At 54.8% G+C, this 19,564-nt stretch overlaps 1 protein-coding gene across 2 annotated transcripts; it reads left to right on the plus strand.

The window, feature by feature from the left end:
- The first annotated feature begins 10,555 nt into the window (after positions 1-10,555).
- SERINC2 (serine incorporator 2) lies at positions 10,556-18,829 on the plus strand. 2 transcript variants are annotated; one of them, XM_052699210.1, is made up of 10 exons: positions 10,556-10,660; positions 13,685-13,846; positions 13,984-14,171; positions 14,501-14,580; positions 14,708-14,845; positions 14,936-15,105; positions 15,186-15,276; positions 15,347-15,482; positions 15,657-15,866; positions 16,327-18,829. In XM_052699210.1, exons 1-10 carry the CDS (start codon positions 10,622-10,624, stop codon positions 16,463-16,465), a joined length of 1,353 nt encoding a protein of 450 aa, XP_052555170.1. In that variant the 5' UTR covers positions 10,556-10,621; the 3' UTR covers positions 16,466-18,829. The 2 variants fall into 2 exon arrangements, with proteins under 2 accessions (XP_052555170.1, XP_052555171.1); XM_052699211.1 differs by lacking the exon at positions 10,556-10,660 and adding an exon at positions 11,755-11,800.
- The last annotated feature ends 735 nt before the right edge of the window (positions 18,830-19,564 follow it).

The following is a 19,564-nucleotide window of genomic DNA, read 5'->3' on the forward strand; positions in this document are numbered from 1 at the left end:
CACACGTGTGTGCAGAAATGGTGCACTTCGGCACACACGTTTGCATGCACAGCAATTCTTCTGGCACACTGTGAGCACGCACGGTGCCTCATGGAACATGCATTTGCATGCATGGTGCACTCAGGCACCAGGTGCACTCAGGCACGCATGTGCGCGTGTCACCTGCAGCTTTCAGCATCTCTTACCCCACAGCACACATCTGACTGCACCTCTTTTACATCGCATCGCTGCTCCGCCCGCCTGGTGGGAGCAGTCAGCCCAACAGCGCCCTGCTCCGGCCCCAGCACACGGCTGCAGCGTCCCTGACGCTGGTGCTGGAGCATCCTGGCAGTGCAGGAGCAGCACTCTGTCACCCTGGCAACCATACGGGAGCAGGGCCTGGCTGCTCATGCCTCGGCCAGCGTGATGTGGGAGCACAGGAGCGCACAAAGCACGCACCAACTGCTGCATGCACACACACACATGCAAACATACATGCGTGTGTGATCACATGCACACAGAGATGCAATTGTATGTGTGCAGACATGCATGCATGCACACACAGATGAGTGCACACACACACACACACACAGCCTCTTTCCCTCTGTGTCTGCACAGCTGGGCACAACACAGTCAGACAGCAGCCTGCAGGGCTGGATCAAAGCTGCCTTCCCGGCAGCCCCAGCGGCTTCAGTGCTGCTGTAGAAACGTGCAGCAACATCCCTTAGGACCAGGCTGGGTCCTTCCCATCTCTGGGCTACGTCTGTTGCAGGAACAAGGTCCAAGGTGCAGCTGCCCGCCCCGTACCCAACTTACTGCCCTGCAGGCAGCGAATTAACAGAGGTGTTGGGCAAATAATGTTGCATAAACCCCGATCTCCACCCTGTGCTGGGGATTTCCCCTCCAAGCAGGGCCATTTCCGTGAGGCTTAGCATGGCCTCTCTTTCAGAAGGAGTCACATGGAAGGACCTGGGGCTGCTGTAATGCCCTTAATGGGATAGAGGAGAGTGGTGCAGAAATAGGTCTTAATCCCTGTAAGAGATGGGCTGCAATTGGAGATGCTTGGATGGGGTGGAGGGAAGGCACAGCATGGGGACATGGCTCTCATGCAGGTTTTCTCTTGCCTGGATTTTGAAAGAGAAGAGCATAATGAAGGCAGCAGTTCCCATTCGTGCTACTTAAGTTCCCAACTTAAGTAAATATCTCCTGAAACCCCATTTTGGGGTTGAGCTGGAGGAGACACGGCAGCCTTGGCCCTTAAGAGGGATTTGTTCAATCACAGGAGTAAGAATTTCCCTTTTTAACCTCCAAGTGGCTAATGGAAGGTGGGCTTGGGCTGTTGAGGGCTCTGGGTTTGGTTGTGTTGGGTTGAGTTGTGCTGTGTTGGGTTAGGTTGGGTTGTGTTGGGTTGATTGGGCTTCACCCTTCTGATGGTGTTTCCTCACACTCTAATGGAAAAGGATCGATGCTGTGTCCTCCAATAAAGGCTGGAAATGCTGCAGTCTCCAAAAACCCACCCACAACCCAACAGCATTGAGACTATTAGGAGATGATGAGCACAATTAAAAAGGGGAAGTGCTCGTGAAGTGTAACGCTGAATACAAATGAGTGCTGTGAGCTGGGGAACAAAGAACTGCCCCACATTAGATAAGAATGAGAGCCTTGGGCGAGAAAACCAGCATCCAGGAAGACCCAATGGGGCTGATTTAAATAGAGACCAAATCCACTGAGATGCATTTGAAGCCTGGAGCAGCAGATGGTCATAATTAAACACTGATCTGGAGATCTCCCACACAGAGAGCAGGCTGGCCCCAGTGATTTTGGGTGGGGATCTCATGCTGCTCCAAAGCACAGAGTTATGGCCGTGGGATTTACTGTGGGATCCCCTCAAATCGATGCCCAGCCCCAAAAGGTCAGGCACAGCCCAGTGCCCTCAGCCTCCAGCCCACAGCTCTGTCGCCTCAATGCAAATGTGTGTTCCCATTGTCACCAAGCACTGGGTTTGCTTGTTAGCCCAATGGCCTTACACAGTAATTCTTGTCCCCCTATAAGCCCTTGTCATCACATCCAGCCCAGGGACGGGCACAGGTGATCTCTACTGAAGCCATGGCATGTGGCCTTGTGGAGGAGCAAGCAGTGTTGCTGCTCCATGCTAGGATTGCTGCTCAGGGTTGACAGCGAAGCTCGCCTGTAGTTATTGCCCTCATTAAACCAGGAAAAATCCAACCTGAGTCTCTCCAGACAGGATTCCAGGCTGTTTGCACAAACTGTCACTTTTGCTTATAATGCTGAAAACACAAATCAGAGCAAGTCCTGCTCGAGGGTAACAGCGCGACTGGCTCATGCACCCACTGACATCCAAACTCAGAGCTTCCCTGAGCATCTGAAGGGCAAACCCAACTGCTGCCAACGTGAACCTGATGCATGCATGAGGCAGAGGTGTCCCCCAACCTGCAGACCCCGATGTGCCCATGTCTGTGCTCTGCATTATGGGGCAGCAGAGCATCCCAAAAGGCACCGATGGCAGAAAATCCCTACAGGGCTGGGCTGGACCACGCTGAGGTAGGAAAGATCAGCCCTTCCTATACCCCACCAGCTAATGACCTCTAATTGCTGTCCACAGGATGTGTCCAGAGGAGGATGGAGTGCGAGGACAGGAATTTCTTCCTGTAACTTCCCCCTCCTTCCATGTTGCAGTTGTAAAGAAGGTGATCTAATGGGAGGTAATTACAATGATTGAGCCCTCGGTAACACAGCTCCCACTGTAACCTTCAGTTAGCTGCTCTGACGACAGCACAAACTATAATTTTACATAATAATTGTGTCACCCACACCTAAATCGGTTTCATTCTCTAGCAGTTCCAGGCTCCCTCCACACACAGCTCTCCAGCAGCCCCTCATGCTGGAGCTGATGGACCTGATCTGTGGAAATGCTTATGGGTTCCTACATGGATGTTGCACCACATCCGTGAGGAAACCTCCTGCCTCCATCCCACAGCAATACAAAGAGCTCCTGGCCCCACAGGGACCCCTTCCTTCTGCCCCAAGGAGTGGTGAATACAAAGATGCTGGGGACAGCAGCTTCCCAGGGAGCCCCTAACACTAACCCTAACCCTAACCCCAATCCTTACACTAACCCTAACTCTAAACACAACTCTAACCCTAACCACAACCTTAACCCCAACTCCAAACCAACCCCAATCCTTACCCTAACACCAGTCCTAACCTTCACCCTAAATCTAACTCTAACCCTAGCCCCAACCACGGCCCCAACCCAACCCCACTCTTACCCTAACCCCCAACTCTAACCTTAACCCCCAACTCTAACCACAACCCTAGCTTTAATCCTAACTTTAACCCCAACCCTAACCCTGATCCCACAGCCAAATCCACTGATGCTGGCAGCCAGCAGATTCTCCATCCCCATGCAACTGCCCCATTAAAGGAGATGGAAACCACCTCTGTGTCCCACGCATCCCACTTCCAGGGCAAAGGACTGAAGTGGCTTCCCAAGGATGGGAATTTGGAGAGAGGTGTTGTGTAGAACTGGGAGCATCTCTGGGATTCCCCACTGCAGCTGGCAGGAATGGGATTGCAATCTGAGGAGAGAGGAGATCTGGGATCAAAGCATGGTTTGGAATCCCCAGAATTGTGCAGTCCATGGGGATGCAGCAGCCATGCCTTGGCTGAGCACGAGCCATCTGTTGGAGCCAAGGACAGAGCGGGTCTTGGACCTGTCCTTGTCCTGGTGGCACCACGGGACGTCCTTTGGGGTGCGTGGGGCAGCACCAAGGTCAGGCACCCCACAGCCCTAAGCACCCTATCCTGCAGCCACAGACAGCAGGACATTGGACTCCTGGAGCAGGGGACGTGCTGTCACCAGTCCTCTGCGCATCCCCACATCCCAGCCTCCTCCTACCCCCCTTCATGACAGCAAGGGATGCGATGTCGCGCAGTGAGCAGCCCCAAGGTCACAGGCTGTGGGTACTGGGGGAAGCAGTAGGGGGAGGGACAGCTGACACAGCCACCCTGCCCCTGCCACACCCTCGGTGGCACTGCCATCCAGCCAAGGGACGGCAGCCAGCTCTGGGGGCCAGAAGGATCTGATCCAAGCATTGGCGGGGGCAACCTGCCAAAGTGCTGCCCTGAAGGCAGTGAGGAGGTGTTGTCCCTGGGGAAACCCTCTGGTCCCAAGAGGTTTCCTTGATGCCCGGGAGATGAGCATGTGTCCTGCACGGAGCCATTCTCACACCTGTGCCCGCTCTCCCAGGGCTGCCTGCAGCCCCCCCAGCTCCCCATTCCACAAAACAACGTAGTCCCAAAATAGTCCATTCCCCTGGCCCAGATGGGAGTCAACGGGCATGACTTCGAGGCTGTGGGGACCCACGGGACTGGAGGAAGAGGACGTGAAGATGGATCAGGATGATGGGGATGGTGGTCATCCCAGGATCTACCAAGGAGCAGAAGCTGGGATGGGACAGAGGTGCTTCCCTGAGCACTGCTCGTTGTGTGATCACTGCTCGTTGTGTGATCACTGCTCACCCTGAGCTGCCCTGGAGCCAGCAGCCTCCAGACAGAGTGACAGACACCACCAGACCCCTGCGAGACACTTTCAAACCATCGGGACGCACCCCGGAGCCCTCTCAGCACCACCCCCCGCTGCAAACTTTCATCCCCAGAGCACCGCCGTGCCCTCGGCGCCCCACCTCTATCCTTACTGCGCTGCTACGGACCAACACCGGGTGGGCTCAGGGCCTCCTGCCACCACCGGCCGTCAGCTGCTCACCTGGGCTGCGCGGTCGTGTCGATGTCGGTGTGGGTACGGATGGGGACGGCGGTACCGATGGCGGTGCTGACCAGGGCGCTGATGTCGCCGTTGATCCCAACACAGACGGGCGACGCAACCGTTGATCCGTTGAAGTACCGGTGTCGGTGCCCAAGCCGGTGCCGATGCCCGTGCTGATGTCAAGAGCAATGCCGGTGCCGACAGCGGCGTGGATCGCGGTGCCGGTATCAGAACCGCTGTGGGTACGGCTGCCGGCGGTTCAGGACGGGCCGGACCCGGCTCCCAGGCTGCGAGCAGCCCCCGGGGCAGCCCGGAGCCGCCCGCACAATGCCCGCTCCCGCCGCCTCCTCCCGCACGGCCCACGCGCGGCGCGGGGGAAGCGCCCGCACCCGGCCCCCTCCCTCCCCGCCCCGCCCTCCCGTCTCCCCTCTCCCTCCGCTCCCCCCCCGGCTAACGGGATCCCACCGGCACCCCGCAGCCCCGCGTAGCCTCAGCGGTGGAGATGAGGACCCTGAATGCGGTGCCTCCCCGCATCTCCCCCTCACCCCCCCCCCCGGATTGGTCCCGCACTTGGTTGCTGCCCGCCGAGGATCTGCGCATCCTTCCGTGCCCCCCCGCCCCAGGAGGGGTCTGGTCCCTGCCTGGCCGCGAGCATCACGCGTGATGGTGGAGCAGAGAGGCAGAGAGGGCGTGAATTGAAAGAAATGGGCTGTGCAAGCAGCAGGGCGCAGAGGGTGCGCACTGGGGATGCTTCCCCACAACCACCAAGGCACGTTTTTAGGTGCCTGACGATGCTGGGGTTGAGCAGGGACACCCAACCCTGCAACCCAGGCGACAAGGGAGCCTTGGCCAGCACTATTTATAGCTGCTCACGCTCCGCTTTCTCCTTGACTGTCTTCCCTCTCAGCTGTCTCACGGGGTAGCAGCAGCAGGCGAAGCCATCCTGGCACCTGCTGGGACGTGGCACTGGGAGAGGGGGGCAGCTGCCATCCCCATGCCCTGAGAACCGTTTGGGGGAATGGAGATGGTGTTGGGATGGGGGGGATAGGAAGGAGGAAATGGGCTGCTGTCTCCGAGGTGGAGGGATGGAGAAAGGTCTGGGCCAGCAAGGTGTGGGTTGGTTTTCCTGCAGCTCCTATGTGGGCTAAAAGCCACATCTTAGGGAGAGCAGTGCTTTGCTATTCCTCTTTGATCCAATTGCATAATTCCCAGCCTGGTTCAGGCCCTGATTTCTTGCTGGGAATGTGGGTAGCATGGAGGAAATCTTAGTCCTGAGCTGAGTGCTTGCGTTGTCAGTCCCTCTGTTAGGTGGTATTTTGGGACATAGGTTTGGGGACCTGCATGTCTCTTGGTCCTTGGTCCCTGCCTATGGACAAGGACTTTCCATGACCCTGGGACTGGCCTGGTGCATCCCTTTGAACATGTGAAAAGGGCTCAGAGCAGTAAAAGTGGACTGGGGTGATACTGAGGTGAGGCTGGGGAGATGCTGCCATGTGCTGGGGAGATGCTTGGATGTACTGGGCAATGTTAGGACATGATGGGATTCACCCAGTTTGGCTGTAATTATGGCTGAATGAGTGCAAAAAGGCAAAGAGTGTTGTTTGTGCTCTGGTAACTTCCAGTAACTGGAAGCTGTTGTGTTACAAACCAGCCAAAAAGAGCAAAATTGCTGAGTGTGGGGATGGTGAGTAGGGATAGCAAGTGGCCATCGCTTGTGCCTCCAGTGCAGGACATGGGGCTGCCTCCTCCTTTTCCCCCTCCTCCTCTTCCTGCAGTGGCAGGGATTTGTGCAAAGCTTCCAGCACCCGGCTTGGGCTTTTTTTATCCCTGGCTGCTCTTCCATTGACATTCCTAGCTGTGCCACCGGCTTCAGCGCTGCTCGCTAACCCCTTTTACAGGCAGCTAAATATAGCCCAGGCAGCCAAGGAAAATCTGCTCAGCTGGGCACGTGGGGCTCAACAGCACTGCTGCAGCCTCGCACGGCGCTGGGAGGGCACGGGGTGGTGGCACCTTGTCCCCCATCCACGGTGAGCATCACGGCACTGTTTGTTCGGACGCACTCCGTGCATCTCTCTTTGTGCTCACTTCATGTGCTGCTTTCCACGGGCTTCTGCACACCTGCACTGTCCTGGTGGGGACACCCTGATGGCACTGGGGACACCCATCACGCTTGGGATAGAGCTACATCATGATGCATGGTGTGGGAAATGCACATGAAGAGCTGGGGAGACTTGTTCCTGATTTAGGAGCTGTTGCATCCCTGCGAAGCAATGCAGAGGGCTCAGCTCCAGAGTTGGGGTGAGCTGGGGGTGGCAGGTGCTGAAAATCACAGCCATCTGAGAATCATAAAAGTTGGAAAAGGTCTCTGAGATCTTGTTGTCCAACCCCAACCCATTCCACCATGCCCCCTGACCACATCTCACAGTGCCACGTCTCCATGGATCTTGGACACCTCCAGGGATGGTGACCCCACCACCTCCCTGGGCAGCCTGTGCCAATGCCCAACCTTTCTTTCTGAGAAGAAATTTTTTCCTAATACCCAACCTGATCAATCCAAAATGTCTTCAAGATGAATTTATGGCTCCAAGAAAAGAGCTGTGTCCTCCAGCTGGGTTGACCATGGGCACCTTCAGGTCATGCCCTCACCCCTCTTCTTGCTTCCTCAACTCCCTGCCCCTGCATCCCTATGGAATTGGATCCCGGTGGCTTGGGGATGAAGTTCAGCTGATCACAGAGCTTAATCCTCCAAAATTTTCCACCTTGTGGGAGGCCCAGCAGTTACTGAGACAGTGCAGAAGCTCCTGTGTGACGCTCCAATCCATCACCGGCCCTGCATCTGGCCACTATAATGAGAAAGACAAACAGCATCCATTCTGACTTGGCAGGGAAATGGGAAGGCAGCTGGGAGCCCTGCCTGCAAGCACAGCTACATCAAGCCTCAAGGGCAGAGGCTGGCCAGAAATCCTTGGTCCTTCACTTTTTTGGATGTGGGTAGAAGATCCCAGCCCTGTGGACGTCAAGCAATTGGTGGTGGCCAATGGCATTTGTTAACTCCAGCTGAACTGTGCTGCCATGGCCATGGTCAAAAAAGGTGACAGAGACAGAGCTCAAGTGCAGAAGGTTTTGCCTTCAAGGTGGAACTGGTCATCCTGAAAGTCACCCCAATGAGCACAGTGAGCCACCCAGCCCCTGCCTTATTTTTTCCACTGGTTTGGAATGCCAGCTCCTGTGATGCTGCTGTCCGTAATTAAAAGCTATGCAATCGCCCGTCGCTGGTCTCCCTGTGTCTGCTCATTACAGAGGAGCTTAGCTTAAAACTAATTCCCCGACTCAAAGGCAAGGGGGAAGGGAGATGCTTTAATCTCGAGACTTTTGTATTTGTCCTTCCCATCATCTCCCATTGGAAGCACAGCATGGGGCTGCAAGGTTCCTGGGTGCCCCAAAGCCTCATCAGGAGTGGGGCCAGGAGCATCACACACCCATCTCCTCCCAGATGTGCCTGCTTGCCTCGTGCCTGAGCTGAGCGATGCTCTGATTTTGCTGGTTTTCCAAATACAGGCTCAATTATTAATTATTATTAATTACTGTAATGTAGATTTATCTGTGAATAGCATCGCCTGGGCTCAGCAGGAACCCTTCTGGCTGCGCCCACGGCTAAGCTGGTATTGTCCCACATACTGGCACATGAGGTCGTTTGTTTTCCACCTGCTCCCCAGCGTGATGACAACCCTGAAACAGAGCCTGGTCCCTGCACTGCCTCTCAGTTGCCACCTCCAGCCCTAAAATCCCCCCTTAGAGCTGGAAAATCTCCCCCGAGGGGCAGGACAGATGTCGTTTTGTTTGTGGCCGCGCTGCCCCCAGGGCTCCTGGGGTGGGAAGGGGTGGCGGCACGGAGCATCCCATGCACTCTCAGCAGCACCCCTTGTCTGCTGGGACATAATGCCAGCGTGCCCCTCGGTGCCTAGGGAAAGCCGCCTGCCCTGCCAGGACCTGGTTCTGCTGGTAAGGATGTCGTAAGATGGGAACAGCAGGGGATGAGTGGTGGTGGCGGTGCTGTGACACTCATCCCTCTGGCCCGGGAGTGTGAGGGGTGACGGTGACAAGAGGACGTCACCTGGGTAACGTCAGAGTCGAGCTGCCGGTCTCACTGCAGCACTGCCATCTGCTGGGACAGCGTCAGGGGACGCGGGTGGGATTTCTGCTGCTGGCCAGGCAGCAGGGGATCGGGGAAGCTTCGTCTGCGGGCAGAAATTGTGGACCGAAGAGATACTGGGACAGGCTGGGGAGATGCTACGAGGTCCCTGGGATGTCCCTGGGATGTCCCTGGGGTGACCTCTGCATGTCTCTTTGAAGTCCCTGGGGGTCCTTTGAATTACCTGAGGAGTCCCTGGGATGTCCCTCACTGCTCCAGGTGCCCCAGCTCTGCCAGGCTCTCTCACCCTGCCCCCGCCACCCCTCTGAGATCACGGCCCCTTTGGCAACGATGTTATCCTGAGAATTAAATTGCATCCTGCAGTGATTTCACAGGGAGCACCTCCTGCATCTTGTGATCAGGCAGGGTCTGCCAGGGACACGGATGCACCCCCGGGGATAGGATGTGGGGCCAACCCCACGCCTCCCATTGTCAGCTCTGCAAGGGCACACCTCAACCCGCTGTTAAAATTCACAGCGCTTCCTCCTCCTAAAGCCACGCTCTGGGGAAGCCCCTGCTTTCCACAGCAGCAGCCCCAGGGACAGCAGTGGAACTCGACTCAGAGTTTCCAAAACCTTACAAGCTGTCAGACACGAGCACAGTGCTTCTAGAGAGGCTGTTGGTGCCCTGTGCCCGTGTTTGAGGCATTTGGGCAGCCCTCCTAATGATGTGCTTTAAGGTGGGGTGGTAGAACCACTGGCAGACTGTAGGCCCCTACACATCAGAGCTGTTATTCCCTTCCCTTCCCTTCCCTTCCCTTCCCTTCCCTTCCCTTCCCTTCCCTTCCCTTCCCTTCCCTTCCCTTCCCTTCCCTTCCCTTCCCTTCCCTTCCCTTCCCTTCCCTTCCCTTCCCTTCCCTTCCCTTCCCTTCCCTTCCCTTCCCTTCCCTTCCCTTCCCTTCCCTTCCCCTTTTTTTCTTTTTCTTTTTCTTTCATTCTTTTTCTTTCATTCTTTTTCTTTTTCTTTCATTCTTTTTCTTTCATTCTTTTTCTTTTTCTTTCATTCTTTTTCTTTCATTCTTTTTCTTTTTCTTTCATTCTTTTTCTTTCATTCTTTTTCTTTTTCTTTCATTCTTTTTCTTTCATTCTTTTTCTTTTTCTTTCATTCTTTTTCTTTCATTCTTTTTCTTTCATTTTTTCTTTCATTCTTTTTCTTTCATTCTTTTTCTTTCATTTTTTCTTTCATTCTTTTTCTTTCATTTTTTCTTTCATTTTTTCTTTCATTTTTTCTTTCATTCTTTTTCTTTCTCTTTCTCTTTTTTCTCTTTTTTTCTTCCTCATTTTTTCTTTTTCTTTTTCCTTTTCTTTTTCTTTTCCTTTTTTTTTCTTTCTCTTTCTCGTTTTCTATTTCTTTTCCTTTTTCTTTCATTCTTTCTCTTTTTCTTTCATTCTTTTCCTTTTTCTTTCTCTTTTTTTCTTCCTCTCTTTCCTTTTATTCCATTCTTTTTCTTCTCCTTTTCTTTTTCTCTTCCTCTTCCCTTTTCTATTCCAACGTTTCCCTACCGTTCTCACGCCCAGCCCCCGCCCCTCCCCGCACTCCACAGCCCCGCAGATCGCCCCCCCCCCCCCCCCCCCGGCCCCGCCCCGCTCAGCCCCCGCCCCCCCGGAGCCGCCTCCCCTCCCCCAACCTCAGTGCCCGCCCCTGGGAGCTGCAGCGGCTGCGTTATGGGGGCCTGCCTGGGGGTCTGCTCGGTTCTCAGCTGTGTGAGTGTCCCTGAGGGATGGGGGGGAGGCGGGAGAGGTGGGGGCTGCGCTGATTCCGAGAGCTGAGGTTGGGGGAGGGGTCCGGGGGAGCGGTGGGGACAACCGGGAGATGCGATCCGATGCAGCCGACGAGAAGCGGGGGAACAGCAGAGGAATGCCGCCCTTTGTACCCTGGAGGATGCGGGAACCCCTGGGAGGGGGGGGATGAAGGACACCGCTGGGGGTGTCCCCGTCTGTATCCACGAGGATGCAGGGGATCCCCGTGGGTTTACTCCTCTGTCCCCGGGCGAAGCAGGGGACAACCATTGCAAGGCAGCCCGTTGGCCCACCAGCCAAAGGGAACCCCGCGGGGTTTGTCCCACGTTGCAGGGGCTCGTTGATGGGGAGGGGGGAGTCCAGAGTATCGGGAGGAGCCCACAATATCGGGGCATCCCTATGGGATGAAACCTCTGTGGTGGGAAAAAGCTGTGCCTTCCCCTGCACCCACCTCCAGGGAGGATCGGGGCAGTCCGGGGGGGCTTCAGGGCGTCCCAGGAGGAGTTGTAGCCCTGATAGTCGGGGGGATGGGGGTCTGGCTGCTCCTGCTGCGTGGCTGCTGTGCTGGTGACACAGTTGGGCGCTCCCGGTGCTGTGCCCATGACGTACAGCCAGGGCAGGGCTGGGAAACCTTCCTGCCTGAATGGGAGCTGCTTTCGCAACTGGGCTTCGTAGTTTCAGAGGTGGAACTGTCGTAATGTATGGCCTGAGTGCAGTTATGTTCTGTGTGTCACGGCGCCTCTCCTCATGGGCACATAGTGGAAAAGCCAGGAGTGGGATTTCCACGGGCAGTGTGTGGTGCTGACCTGATTAGGGATTTTTTTTTCCCCTTCAAAAAAAAGCATTTTGGCCCAGGCTACAGGAACGAGGCAGAGTCACGTTCTTATAGGGTCTACACAGCTTTAGGACCCTGCATTTCATGTTGCTGTCAATGTGGCCATGGGGCAGTGCTGGCACCTACAATTGCCCACCTCCTGAACCCATGCTGACTGCATGCCTTGGTACTGATTAATCTGCAGGGTCATTCATTGAATGGGAGGCAACAACGGGTTGCTTGGCATTGCTTTGGGCTGACTCAGTCTGTGCAGCCTCAGGGGTACTGGGGTAAGGGCAGCCTGCGAGAAGAGGTGTTGGGTTGTTGTTGCTGTTGGTGGGTTGTTACTGAGTGCTTGCTGCTTTTTGTTGGGTTGGATCATAGCTGTTGTTTGTTAGGTTGTTGGGTTGTTGTTGGGCTGTTACTGAGTGTTGTTGCTGATTGTTGGGTCGTTGCTGTTGGTTGTTGGGTTGTTACTGAGTGCTTGCTGCTGTTGGGTTGTTGTTGGGTCATAGCTGTTGTTTGTTAGGTTGTTGGGTTGTTACTGAATGCTTGCTGCTGGTTGTTGGGTTGTTACTGAGTAGTTGCTGCTGTTTGTTGGGTTGTTGGTGGTTTGCTGTTGGCTTAGGACCTTGCAGACTGTTTTGCATTGTTTGTGCTCCCTGAGCTGCTGTTCCATGCAAGCCATGCTGGCACTGAGCTGTATTCAATGAGGAAGTCAACAGTGAAACCAGAGGGATTAATCTTTAATCTGCAGCAGCTGAAACCTGATGCTTCCCCATCACCACCTGCGTGCTGTGGCTGCTTCCCTTTACTGTTTTTCCACCCTGCAGGATGCTGCCTGCTCCCTTGAATGTGGGCTCCCCAGAACCTCATACGTGCAGCATACTGGTGCACCCATCCCAGCGAAAGCCATCTTAGGGACATGTCTTAGTGGGGGTGATGGGTTGATGGTTGGACTTGATGGGCTTAGAGATCTTTTCCAAGTGTAATGATCCTGTGAAAGTGGGGTGCATGAGGTCGTGTCTCCTGCACATCTTCAAGGATGCTCTCATGGGATGCCCTGCAGTATTCCCATAAGCAAGTGCATCTCCTGGCCATGCTCTTCTAGGGAGCTTCTTCCTTTTTCCTTCTCTAACCTTGCTGTTGATTTCTTTTTAAAGCAGCTGTGGGTGCTGGGGATGTGCACAAGCTGTGGTTGTCGCGTTAAAGGCGCCTTCACAGAAGTTGCAGAGCTCACAATGCCCAAAAAGCTTCAATATTGGGAAGTGACAGCAGTGACCCCCACATTCAGCACAACAAACTTCACGTTTGCAAGGCAGAAAGAGCAGTTCAAAGGGAAGAAAGGGAGCTTTGGAAGCAAAATAAATCAATGCTGTGAGCTTACAGGTAGAGGGAAATCAGCTCAAGGAGGACCAGAGAGGGGGACAAATGGGCAAATGTAGTTTTGGGTCCTTAGAGGCACCTTGCCATGGTGCTGGAATGGTGGTGGTGCCCCCACAATTGGCCTTGGCAGTTTAAGGGAAACTCAGAGGACACGTTATTCCCGTTTTCTTCTCAGATATTTAACTCAGGACCTTTCACTTGTATGGCACAGGAGAAGGTTAGTGGTCCAGAAACGTTCCTTGAAGTGTTTCTAATGTTACTTATTCTCCATCTTCACACTCCTTTAGGAAATAGGGGTTTTAGACATGGCCTCACGGCACTTTGGGGGTGATGAAGGCTGAAAATAATCCCCGATCTGTACAGACACATTCAGAGCAGGATATGGTGGCCAGAGCTGGCTGCTGGCCCTCTCCTGCCCCATAACCAACGTTACAGCATGTCTTAATGCAAAACCCTTTGGTTATTCTTCCTCTGAGGAAAGGAATATTGGCCGTTTGGGTGCTGCTTGGAGCTCTTCCAAACCTTGCAGGAATTAAATAGGTGTGTGAGTGTCCCAATTATTGGACAATCTAGTGGGAACAATATTTCGAGGAGCAATGAAGTCAAACTTGGACCAGAGATGCAAGCAACATCTCCCCAGTGCTCCTGCCACCGTGGTTTGTGGTATCCAGGGATTTGGGCAGCCAGGACTCGTAGGGTTACTGTTTGTTTTCCCCATCTGTAAAATGAACCCAGCAGCTGAGTGCATCCCACACTCCTTGCCACTTATCTCTGGGCTCCCATTGCAGGTGTCCTGCCTGTGTGGCTCAGCACCATGCCTGCTCTGCGGCTGCTGCCCCTCAGCCAAGAACTCCACCATCTCCCGTCTGCTCTTCACCTTCTTCCTCTTCCTCGGTACGCTGGTCTCCATCATCATGATCATCCCTGGGGTGGAGAAGGAGCTGCACAAGGTAATGCTGCTGCCTTCAGGGCGATGGCTGGATTTGATCAAAGGTGTGAACTCAGGATGGGGACATATCAGAGAGTGAATTTTTTGGGGCACGTCGTTGCTTGTGATGCCTTGTTTCCCATCTCCTCATCCTTGCAGCTCCCAGGTTTCTGCAAGGGCAGCGACTCAGTGCTGGGGGTCCAAGCTGACATCGACTGCAGTGGTTTCCTGGGCCACAAGGCCGTGTACCGCATGGGCTTTGCCACAGCTGCCTTCTTCTTCCTCTTTGCTGTGCTGATGGTGTGTGTGCGCAGCAGCAAGGACCCGAGAGCTGCCATACAGAATGGGTGAGCGTGTCCCCGTGCTTGGCTGGAAGCTTGGATGGAGGCTATTGCCATATTTTTGCCCTTTTTATTCTCATTTTGGGCATGGGATAAAGCAGAAGGGCAGTTTTGAGCTCACTCTTAGTTTTTAAGGTCCTCTGACTTGTGCTCCACAGTATTTGTGGTGTGTGCAAGTGCTGGGGAATTTGGGGTGTCTGCTGGGCATCCCTCTGACACTGCTCCCCATGGGGTGCCCCTGGCCCGTGGTCCTATCCAAGGAGCTGAGCATCCCTGGTGTTGGGAACTGCTGGGGGTTCCCATTTTCAGACCCAGACTCCTCTCTCCTCTTGCAGCTTCTGGTTCTTCAAGTTCCTGCTGCTGGTGGGGCTCACAGTGGGGGCCTTCTACATCCCTGATGGCTCCTTTACATCAGGTGAGGGGCTGTGGGTGGGCAGGGGGGTGCCCATGACATTTGTGCCCTCCTCACACTTGGTGCTGCCCTGATGCACCCCACACCATTGCAGTCCCATTATTGACCCACTTCCCTCCCACCACCCAAGTTTGGTTCTACTTTGGCGTGGTCGGCTCCTTCCTCTTCATCCTCATCCAGCTCATCCTCCTCATCGACTTTGCCCACTCCTGGAGTCAGCTGTGGCTGCGCAATGCAGATGAGAGCAATGCCAAGGGCTGGTATGCAGGTGGGTGCCGTGCCTCAGGGGCTCATGTGGGGCCAGCTGTGATGCTCGTGGCCCTGCTCCAGCCCCTTCCCTTCTCCCCTTACTCCTCAGCCCTTTGCACTGTCACCTTCATCTTCTATGCTGCCTCCATCACGGCCATTGCTTTGCTCTATGTCTACTACACCAAACCCCAGGGCTGCACGGAGGGCAAAGTCCTCATCAGCATCAGCCTCATCCTCTGCGTCATCATCTCGGCCGTATCCATCCTGCCCAAAATCCAGGTGAGGTGGTGGGAGGGGTGGCCTTGCTGGCTCCCCCTGGTGCAGGGCTGAGCCCCGAGCCATTCCCGTGCTGTTTGCAGGAAGCTCAGCCACACTCAGGGCTGCTGCAGGCATCTCTCATCACCCTTTACACCATCTTCATCACTTGGTGTGCCCTGGCCAACGTCCCCAGTAAGTGCTCTCATTGCCCTGGGGGGTGCATGGGGTCAGAGATGGCACTGACACCTTTGACCTCCACCAGCCCAGGAGTGTAACCCCACACTGCTGCTGAGAAACAGTACTGGCTCAGCTACAGCCCCACAGACAGTGACAACATGGTGGGACGCGCCGAGCATTGTGGGGCTGGTGGTCTTCATCCTCTGCACACTCTTCATCAGGTGAGGCCGTGACAATGCCTTCATGTCCCACAACGCTGGGACCCATCAGGGTCCTGCACACAGCTTTTAGGATGCCAGGAGGAGTTGCATGAGCTGCATCCCCCAGAGTGCTCTGCTGCCTCGGGAGCACCCCTGCAGGGCATCCCCTCACCTGCCCCATCTGTCTGCTCGCAGCATCCGCTCCTCAGACCACACCCAGGTCAATAAGCTGATGCAGACGGAGGAGAGCGGGGCTGGAGCTGGGACTGAGGCAGCAGCAGAGAGTGGGGTGCACCGAGCCTACGACAACGAGCAGGAGGGCGTCACCTACAGCTACAGCTTCTTCCACCTCTGCCTCCTCCTTGCTGCCCTCTACATCATGATGACCCTCACCAACTGGTACAGGTGGGCAGCGCTCCTGGGGACCAGTTGTGACCCTGTCCTCTGCTCCTCCCTTCTCCGGGATTATCATTGCTCTGGGGCTGGGCACAGGTGCTGGGATGGGTCCATATGTGAGCGAAGCTAATATGTAACCCATCAGCATTCGTTATTTGGAGGGATCCAAGCACCCAATGGATGCACTCTGGTTGGGTCTGAGTTTACTGGGTACCTCTTGCAGCATTCCTTTGGCTTGCAGCACTCCCTATAAGCTTACAGTGTACTCCCTCAGCTTGCAGCATCCCCCCACTTGCAACATCCCTGCTCTACTTGCAGCACCCCCTCTCTTCTTGCAGCATCCTCCCTGTGCTTGCAGGACACCCTTCAAGCACACAGCATCCCCCTTTGCTCACAACTGCTGCACCAAGGTCACATCCCCCAGCACATAGCACAAACCTGAATGTCCTCCTTTCGTTTGCTGTTCCAGGCCTGATGACAGCCTGCAGGTGCTGTACAGCCCCTGGACAGCCGTGTGGGTGAAGATCAGCTCCAGCTGGGCCGGGCTGCTGCTCTACGTGTGGACGTTGGTGGCCCCCCTGGTGCTGCCAGAGCGGGACTTCAGCTGAGCACTGCTGCAGGGTCCCCTCCTTGCCCAGTGCCTTACACCTAGACTCGAGTTTTGCACGTGGGTTTTGTGTCTTCTTGCAGGTTTTCCATTTTAATTTAAAAGGGATAAAGTGCCAAGCAGGGACAATCAGCGAAAGGACTGAGTATGACTTGAGGATTGCTGTAAAGCTCTTCTCCCTCTGTGCTTGTCTAGTGCCTTCAGCAGTGCCTCCAGCCCCTCCTCTTTCAGTGTTTGGAGGGAGTTGCAGAGGCTGCTCTCACCTGCCTTGGTGTCCTGGGACTTTGGTGCCTTTTGGGTGGTGACAAGGAAGCAGGACTTGGCACCAGGCACTTCCCCAGGGAGCCCTGAGGACAGCCATGCTGGGGGCTGATGTTGCTTGTGCCCCCTGAGCTTTGGTGGCTGGGTGGCTCCTGCAGGGCTCCCCCTGCCTCCTGCATAAAGTTTTGTTTGGAAAAAAGCCCAGACACCCTTGTGTCCTCTTGGGGTCTCTCGTCACGTGCGTTCATGGTGGCTGCACAGTGGGACATCACCTGCATTGTGCGTGCTCTGTGCATCACCTTGCATCCTGCAACCTTTGGTCTGCATCTTGCATCCTTCCTCCTGCATCCCAGTACTCTTCAGCCTGCTCTGTGCACCCTGCAGCCTTCACCCTACAGCCTTCATCCTGCAACACACATCCTTCATCCCTACATCCTTCATGCTGCATCCTACACCCTGCATCCTCTCGCATCCTGCATCCTTCACCCTGCATCCTTCACCCTGCATCCTTCACCCTGCATCCTTCACCCTGCATCCTTCACCCTGCATCCTTCACCCTGCATCCTAGCATCCCACATATCACATCCTCTTATCCTTGCATCCTTCGTCCTCCGTCCTAGCATCCTTCATTCTGCATCCTTCATCCTGCATCATCCGTCCTTGCATCTGGCCCCCTGCATGCTCCACCCTGCATCCTTCATCCTACATCTTGCACCCTGCATCCTTTTCCCCTGCACCCTGCATCCACACATTGCATAATTTCTCCCACACCTCTGCAGCCTCTGGAACGTGCAGGGCTGCATCCCAGGGACAAGCTGTGCACCGCAACGGGAACGAGGGGCGGGGACGTGCGAGGTCCCGTTGGTCGCCACGAGGTGGTGCTGGCGGCACGCGCCCAGCGTCCTCCTGCAGAAAGCAACCCTTCACCGTGCATCCTGCACCCTGTATCCTGTATCACGAGTTGGGCTTGCTGCACCTTTCATCCTTCACCCTGCACCCTTCTGTCTGCGCCCTTAAGTCTGCATGGTGCACCCTGCAGGCTGCATCTTTCATGCTGCACTTTACAATCTGCATCCTGCAGCACCCATCCTGCAACCTCAGCATGCACAATGCATCCTGCACCCTTTACCTCATGCCTACATCCTGCACTGTCTCATGCATCCTTCATCCAACACCCTTCACTGATCATCCTGCTCCCCACATGTTGTGTCCCACATTCCTACATCCTTCGCCCTGCACCTTTCACTGCACATCCTGCACCCTTCATCCTGCACCCTGCGTGTCTGCTGCACCCTGCATCCTTCATCTTGCATCCTGCACCCTGCATCTTGCATCATCTATCCTGCATCCTCACCATGCACAATACATCCTGCATCCCTCACTTTGCATCAAGCACCGTGTCATGCATCCTTCACCCCACACCCTTCATCCTTACCCCTTCACCACTCATCCTGCACCCCATACTTTGCCACCTGCACTCTGCAACCTTTCTGCATCCCCCAGGTGTGCTGGGCTGTGTGAGCAGAGCTGGGCTGTGACGTGCCCTACGTGTGTCCCTGTGTGTCCCCATGTGCACCACAGGCAACTGCAGAAATAACCCACCAGCAATTATCATTCTCATGAGTTTTCTTGGGGAGATTTGAATGGCCCAAAGCACTGCTATGGATTTATTTCACTGACGTCTCCTCTGCAGTATTTATCACAATGCAAACAGCCTCCGCTCTTCATTTTCTTCATGGAACAGTTCAGCCAATGCATCCCAATGGCAAACCCAACTCTAATTGCTGTAATTACTCCAATTCACCCTTCTTGGTTGGGGCAACTCAGAATTACAACCTCAGGGAACAATGGACAGAGGACAAGAAATCAGGAAAGGGTAGCAGGAGACCTGTGTGGATGAGCAAGGAGCTCGTGCACAAACTCAAAGGAAAGAAGAAGGTCCATGAAATGTGGAAAAAGGGTCTGAGTGCTTGGGAGGAATATAGAAACGTTGTCAGGGCCTGCAGGGATGCGACGAGGAAGGCTAAAGCCCACCTGGAATTGAATCTGGCACAGGTGATAAAGGATAATAAAAAAGGCTTTTTAAAGTGTGTTAACAGTAAAAGGAAGAGTAGGGAGAATGTGGCTCCCCTGCTAAGTGACGGGGTGTTCTGGTAACGGGGGATGCTGAGAAGGCAGAGATACTGAATGCCTTCTTTGCTTCTGTCTTCAGTGAAAAAGCTCTCCCTTGGGAATCTGAGACCTTGGAGGTCAGTGAGAGGATCTGGGGAATGGAAGACCTCCCTGCAGTCAGGGAAGAGGCGGTCTGAGAGTGCCCAGGCAACACCAGTGTTCACAAATCCATGGGACCCGATGGGATGCATCCACGGGTGCTGAAGGAGCTGGCAGAGGTGATTGCTGAGCCGCTTTCTGTCATCTTTGAGAGGTCTTGGAGAATGGGGGAGGTGCCTGAAGACTGGAGCAGAGCCAGTGTCACTGTGGTCTTCACAAAGGGCAAGAAGGAAGATCCAGGTGATTACAGGCCAGTCAGCCTCACCTCTGTCCCTGGAAAGGTGATGGAACAGCTGTGCTGGATGTCATCTCCAGACAACTGGAAGAAGAGGAGGTTATCAGGAGTAGTCAGCATGGGTTCACCAGGGGGAGGTCGTGCTTGACCAACCTGGTGCCCTTCTATGATGTTGTCTCTGGCTGGGTGGATGGGGGGAGAGCAGTGGATGTAGTCTACCTTGATTTCAGCAAGGCTTTTGATCCTGTCCCCCACAACATCCTTATAACAAAGCTGAGGAAGTATGGGATAGACGAGTGGACAGTGAGGTGGGTTGAGAACTGGCTGACTGGC

Source organism: Tympanuchus pallidicinctus, unplaced genomic scaffold (genome assembly GCF_026119805.1).
Source record: "Tympanuchus pallidicinctus isolate F22 unplaced genomic scaffold, pur_lepc_1.0 scaffold35, whole genome shotgun sequence".
Taxonomy (NCBI): Eukaryota; Metazoa; Chordata; class Aves; order Galliformes; family Phasianidae; genus Tympanuchus; species Tympanuchus pallidicinctus.